The sequence below is a fragment of the Malania oleifera genome, chromosome 9, assembly GCF_029873635.1.
Source record: "Malania oleifera isolate guangnan ecotype guangnan chromosome 9, ASM2987363v1, whole genome shotgun sequence".
Lineage (NCBI taxonomy): Eukaryota > Viridiplantae > Streptophyta > Magnoliopsida > Santalales > Ximeniaceae > Malania > Malania oleifera.
This window is the reverse complement of record NC_080425.1, coordinates 49,345,435-49,352,972: the sequence shown is the minus strand read 5'-3', so window position 1 is coordinate 49,352,972 and position 7,538 is coordinate 49,345,435. Positions and strand designations below refer to the sequence as shown.

At 37.0% G+C, this 7,538-nt stretch overlaps 1 protein-coding gene across 1 annotated transcript; it reads right to left on the bottom strand.

Moving 5' to 3' along the window:
• Positions 1-1,345: 1,345 nt before the first annotated feature.
• Positions 1,346-1,909, bottom strand: LOC131163448 (uncharacterized). Its single transcript, XM_058120036.1, has one exon. It carries the CDS (start codon positions 1,907-1,909, stop codon positions 1,346-1,348), a length of 564 nt encoding a protein of 187 aa, XP_057976019.1.
• Between the last annotated feature and the right edge of the window lie 5,629 nt (positions 1,910-7,538).

Below are 7,538 nucleotides of genomic sequence, written 5' to 3'. Positions count from 1 at the left end.
ACCTACATGCGATTCCCAAATCAATTGGTGACATAGAGATGCAGAGGGTATGCGCAACCTATCTTCGTTAAATAAGAATCCACCATGGATCACAAAATTGGGATGGGATCTAGGAAGTCCTTGCAATAGGTTAGAAAAAATGTCACAAAAATCAAGACATTGGGAATATTCTTTCTTAATACTCTCAAAGCCTACAACCTTCACCTCTAAAGCTTGCAAAGTCGCCACAACTTGGCTCAACACATCAGCTGCTTTGTTTTTAACACCGGCTCAATGTTTGAGCACAAAAGTGTATTGCTAAATGTACTCAACCCATTTTACATGCCTATGGTTTCTTTTGGGTGCTTAGGTATCTAAGGGTCTGGTGATCAGAAAAGAGTACAAACTCCTGTGGGAGTAAGTAATGTCTCCAATGCCTTAAATATTGGACCACAACATAGAATTCTTTATCATAGGTCGAGTAATGCTACTTGGCATCATTCAAATTTTCACTAAAGAAGGAAATAGGATGACCTTACTGACTAAGCACTCCTCATATGCCAACGCCTGAAGCATCACAATCTACTTCAAACAATTTTTGAAAGTCAGGAAGGTGTAGCATAGATGCCTTTGTCATCATGTCTTTAATGTCCAAGAAAGCTTTGGTTATAGCTTTAGGCCATATAAACTCACCTTTCTTAGGACAATTGGTGATAGGTGCCATAATGGTACTAAAGTTCTTAATGAACCTTTGATAAAATGTGGCTAACCCTGGAAGCTTCTTATTTCATGGATATTTCTAGGAGTAGGCCAATTTTGAATAGCCTTGAACTTTTCAGGGTCAACAAAAACTTCATTTTCAATTACAACAAATCCTAAGAATATTAAAGGTCATGAAAGTACACTTTTTTAGATTTGCATATAATTTTTGTTCTCTTAGCACTTCAAATACTCTTCTCAAGTGAGCTAGATGTTCCTTCCTTGTTTGGCTATAAATCAAGATGTCGTCAAAGTAGACAACAAGGAAATGCCCAATGAAAGGTCTTAAGATTTGTGTCATCACTCTCATGAAGGGACTAGGGGCATTAATAAAGCCAAATGGCATCACCAACCACTCATACAAACCATTTTTGATTTTGAAAGCGGTCTTCCATTCATCTCCAGGCCTTATCCTAATTTTGCGGTATCCACTCTTAAGATCAAGTATGTCATCAAGTCTAGGTATGGGAAACCTATACTTGATGATTATCTTATTAATGGTTCTACTGTCAACATACATTCGCCATGTTCCATTTTTCTTAGAAGTGAGAAGGGCAAGACAGACACATGGGCTCATACTCTCTTGAATAAACCCATTTCCTCTCAACTAATCAACTTTCCTTTTCAATTCTTCATATTCTTTATGATTTATCCTATAATGAGGCAAATTGGGTAAAGATGACCCTATAACAAGGTCTATGGCATGTTGAATATCTCTTATAAGAGGCAATTCATTTGGAGGTTTAGAAATAACATCCTCAGACTCAGAAAGTATGGGTGACACCTCAAGTGGTGTCTCATGCTCGATAATAGAGGATTCATTATCTTTAGTCACCACTACATAAATAAGTTGTGTCTCTTTGCACTCTTGCTCAAAATGTCTTTTACTTAGAACATGCAAAGAAGTTCCAACCTTCTCTCTTCTTTTCAAGTTTTTTTTTTCCTTGTCTTGTTTGTCTTTCTTGGGCTCTAAAGGACTCAGGACAATCTTCTTTCCACTACACTTAAAAATATAGGTGTTGGCTCTACCATTATGTGAAACATCAGGATCGTACAGCCAAGGTCTTCCTAACAAAATATGGGCAACGTCCATAGGAAAGACATCAAACCAGATTTCATCTTCATAGTCTGCAATCTTAATAGGGACTAAGCACCTATGGCTTACGGGCATGGTCGCTGCATTTACCCAAGCAAATTTGTAGGGTTGGGGATGAGGTTCAACTTTCAAATTCAATTTTTCTGAAGCTAATTTTGAAATTACATTCATGCAGCTTCCACCATTGTGATCATCTTGTAGCTTTTAATCCCACACTTGATGTATGGAAAATAGAAGTGGGACGCCAATCTTCTTGTTCTCGAGGAGTCACCATAATGCATCTCATAACATTCAAATTATAATTTTCATCTTCCTTGATGGACAACTCATCCTCACTTGCTACTTCCTCAGGGATATAGGGTTGTTCTTATCTCGAATCTTCCTCTTCATCCATTCTTTCAATTTCCAAATTTCTAGTTGGGCATTGCTTAGCAAAGTGACCTCTTTTGTGACACTTGTAGCACACATCATTCCCAGAAATTTGCTTTAAGTGTCCCTTTATGGGTGCCTTTCCTTTGTCCAATGGTTGTTGGATGGTGGGATTGCTACCCCTAGAAGTTACTTGACCCGTGTTGGTGGGTCTTGTGTTCTCATATGATGTGGCCTTTCTTGGGTAAGTGTCATTGGAGGTGTTTCAAAATTTTCTTCTAATTTGAGCTTTACTCATTTGCTTATAGTCATGTGCTAAATTAAAGACATGCTTAAGGAAATCAATATGATGTGGAAGCAACTCCTTCCTCAGCTCGGGTTTCAAGCCAATCCTAAAATGAGAAATTTGTTGGCTAATGCTTTCTTCCACACCACACTAAATGGAAAGTTCATCAAACTTGCTTATGTATTCAATCACTCTCATATTACCTTGCCTAAGGCTATAGAGATGATCCATGAGAAGTTCCCTATAAGAAATTGGGACATACTTTTCTTTCAATTTTTCTTTCATCAAATCCCAATGTTCTATAGGTCTATGGCCAAGGTGAGCTTCTTGTCTTTCGACATTCACCCAATGAAGCTTTGCTTGCCTGGTTAATCTCATCTTTGCAAATGTCATCCAATGTGGGTTTTTCATCTTATGCTAGTCAAAGTATGAATCCATTTCAGCTAACCAATCCTCAAAAAGTTTTTGATCCATTTGACCATCATATGTAGGGGCTTTAATTTTTACTCTTTTCATCACATCCATATCCGGATCATGATTTCCCTAAAGATATGGTCTACTTGGTTGGAATTCTTCTTCATCATAATCCTGGTTATTCCAATGGAGGACATAAGGGTTATGACGTTGGAACCTTCTAGGAGCATGTGGTCTTTGCGGGGGAGGAATGGGAGGTTTTTCTTGGGGTGGTGTCCTCTCTCTTGGAGGATGGTTTCGCTCCCTAGAATGATGGGAAGCAAGCTCGTTGTCAAACTCAAGGGGCTGTCTTGAATTTTCTGGAGGTGGGTTAGTAGCTAAACTAGCTTCTAGCCTCTCAATACTTGCAAGTGCATTGGTCAAGTCTTGGGTTAAGATATGGATTTGGTCTTGTAGGTCATCTAGGAGTACATCACGGTCCATGTCATTCCTACGACCATGATAACTCCTGGCTCTAATTGCCATCTAAAAAACACAATCCTCCTCCTTGGAGGTTTTCTCCCTAAACCTAACCAAACTATAGCTCCGAATATCCAAAATTCATAGTATAGGTGGGTTGTTCCGAGCAAAATTGTCACCCATTTTTCTAGAAACCCAAGAGCTACTAACGTATTTTCAGCCGTAAATACCTTCCGATATTTGAGGCATAACTTTTGCTAAAAAAACTCCAAATAAAGAGATCTTGGTGTCAAAGGAAAGCTAAGAAAATTTCCCAGACCTTGTGTGTTTAAGTTTTTTGAAGACGGGAAGGTTTTGAAATTGAAAATTGCACATCAATTCGAAAGAAAAAAAAAATGAAGATATTGGGACTTAGAAGGTTCCCCTAATTCGACCTAAGCCCAAATACCAAGATGATGTAGGACAAGAATGGTCAACCTATGTCCTACGATTCAACCCTCACACAAGCATATACACTTAAACACTCTAAATTAAGAGATTAATTATCTGAACATAAACACAATAAATCATGCTTTATTTCACATGTTCAAGGATTTTGAAATGGTGTATAACTTGTCCAGCAATTAATTCTCAATTGGTTTTTTCACAAAGGAATCAAGTTAAATGCTGAAAAGTTACTATTTCAAATATTCAAAAATAAAATTTCTATGTTAGCAAACTAATATTCATACGATTGATTTTAACTAGAAAATACCAAAATTTCAATCTACGGATCAAATGAGTTATTCAAAGATGTGATTTTAATCTAATAGCAAGGGTTCACAAAATATAGCAAAGGATTCAAACACAAGTACTGAAGTTACCAAGAGATTGGTCTGGATGACTTCACGTTGTTTCACACGTAGTTAGATCACACCGTAGGTCCTTCATACAAGATTTGAAACACCAACATAAACGTAGTTATAGAGCATAGGGAATGTGGCCGTGGAGGTGTATGTTGGTGGTGGCCGAGTGGTGTTGATGGAGGTTGTGAGGGGGAGGAGATGGAGATGGAGTCACTGGATAGATACTGGTCTCTTACCACTTGATCTCTGGAGAGAACATCGTAGCCTCACACTACTCACTCATAAGGAAAGGAATAAGCTTTACAAGGTCAAGCAAAGAAATGCTTCTTCAATATTCAACTTCAACTTCATGTCTTTGTTCTTACAATAAAAAGGCTATTTATCGACATAGCCTAGGAGACAAAGCATTAAACACTCAACAACAACTCTTAACAACTTTCAACAACAACTTTCAACAACTCTCAAACTAACACAATTAATACTTACTAAAAAGAAAGGAACTCCAAATCATAGGCACACAACTCAAGTTTAGTTGTCTTGCATTATTACAATTCAAATTTGAAATTCAAACATATTCCAAAAGGAAGGCCAAAACGGTGTGGGGCCCATTAGATCCATAAGGGGCCCTATGTTGAAAATCTTCAAGTTACTCCATATATACCTGCAAGAATTATAAACCAATGTGGACATCGAGTGGCCGTCCATGTGTCACTATGTTAGCGAAGGACAAGGGTAAGGGTTGCTAGTCCCCATCAACACTCCTCTCTCACTTGAAAGCGTGACTCTCCCCGTTCAACCTCTCTGAGCTAATATTTCTCTTCCTAATCTTAGATTTCCCCTCTAGATCCACGATTCTCTACATTCGAACTTCATTATCATGTCTAGAAGAAAGATTCTTGCCTGAAAAACTCTAAAAACAAAATAGGATGACACTGACCACATCCATCGTTGGCTCACGATGCCGGGAGCAAAGAAGTTCTATAACGAGCATCTTTTATCTTTAGATCCTATTCTAGGTAACATCCTTGATGTTCTATTTACGTAAGAATATTTCCCAAACATCCTTCATTGCTTTTCAGACTTATGTCGGGGTAGATTTTGGTCTCATCAAGCTCAAGGATTTTACACAAACCTTGTGCGCCTTTTCTATGAAAACATAACCAAGGAGGGTGAACAATACACCACTCAAATCATGACCAAAAACTTTTTGCTTATTGCCAACACCATTAGTGAATGGTTTCACATTGCCCGAGGGGAGTTTGAGTGTCCTAAAGTCGGACCTTCCTGGATTATGGAACATCATTTTACCCCTCAAGATTTTATTCCACTTGTCTTAAGTGAGGAAAGAAATTATTTTGGGCATCCCCCCTTGTACAAATAATTCATCTTTGAAGCCAAAATCATCCACCTCCTCATCACATACAACATTCTTCCTAGAAATGGCTCTAGAAACTATCTTTCTTATTTAGATTGTTTTTTGATGTGGTGTATTTACACTGAACAACATCTTGATCTTCCTTCTCTCATTATAAAATCGATGATAGCCAAAGAGTAAACTTGAAGAGTCATTCTCCCTTATGGAGGGGCCCTAAACCTTGTTTTTGAGCATCTTGGTGTCACTCATCCATCTACCTTATTTGTTAGATTTAAATCCTCCGATAGATTCTCATCTACAACTATGAAACAAATAGGCTATCAATTAGCTAGTATACATGGTTGGATCCCAAAATATCGTCCACCTCAGCTAGATAATGTAAATGCATGTATGGAGGAGGAACGAGAATATGCTCGTATGGATGATCCATATCATGTGGAGCCATCTGATCCTACTAGTCCAGTCAATGCTTCTGAGGGTGCCACACATACTGTTCTTCATTGATATCAGGACCTTCGTAGGAACATTGATTTTTGATTCAACACAACGTTGCCGGATATCCACTCAAAATTTTGGTAATTCCACTAAAGACTCGAAAGGCTTGAAAACAAATTAGGTGGTGCTACCTCATCCAACAAGGAAGGACCTATAGAAGAACATCTAAGTGAAGGTGACAAGGAAGAGGATGACAAAGATGATGAGGAGGATGAGAGCTCATCCAGTGGCAATGCCATTGATGATGATTAGATAAGGGAGCGCTAATTTTTAGGAGTAAAACTTATTGTAATCTGATATCACTTGTTATATCTATGTTTTTTTTTTAAACAACTCAACTATGTATGTATGCTTACATATATTAATATATATGGCTTGGTTTGAAACCACTATGATGCTTGTGATGGTAATGTTGATTGATGCATGCTTGCTGATTGTTGTATATTGGTAATCCATTCTGGTTGATACATGATTATGCTTACATGTTGATGAATGTTGGCAGAATTATAAAGGCTGATTCATGTATGGTTGTGACATAATGTTGATTGTTGTATTTTGCTGAATTGACGCTTATTGGCTATGAGAAATTTCCATCTAAGAAAATTGAAATGGCTCATCATATATATGTTTTTTAAAATAAAAAAAAAAATGGGAACATATAGAGTAGAAAGTAAAACTGCACTTGTATACTGATTTTTGTTGAGCCTTTTGGTGATGTCAAAAGGGGGAAAATTACAAGAAAAATGATTATTTGATTAAATTTGGAACACAAACAAAATATTTTTAAATTCTAAGTCAAAAGGAGGAGGATTATGATAAGCTACTTAAATACATTTTGAAAGCTAATCAAAATTAAGCTTAAACGATTGTAAATTGAAATTTTCTAAGTTTTAATCTCAATATGCCTAACATGCTTTACATTGCTTATTCTTATGTTTATGCATATTGTGAGGGGGAGAATTGTCAAGGCTACCTCATTTTGCACCTTGTTTGTTAACATAAAAAAATCGGGAGATTGTTGACCTAACAAGCCTTAATCCTGTTTTGATAATGACAAACCAAGGCATCTAATTGTGCCATTAAGTGTGTTTCGGGTATTAAGATCTTAAAGCACAATGACAGATGAAAAATAGAAAGTCATGAAGCAAACAATAAAATGATAGATGGTTGTTGGCATGAAGCTTGTGTGAAGACTGCTAGCCTAACAAGGTTTAAAATCTTATTTTGATGATAAAAAATCAAACGAACTTAACATATTTGGTTAAGTGATATTTTAGGACTCAAGTGTGTTGATAGAAGATCAAAATCAAGAAATTGAGAAGTCTATTGAAAGCTTGTACTTAAAGCTAGATGATCTGATGAAGCTAAAGATGATTGAAGCAATAAGTCAAGATAGATATAAAAAATGGAAGCATACATGAAGACTCAGTGAATAGAAAGTCATAGTCAATAAGAAGTCTC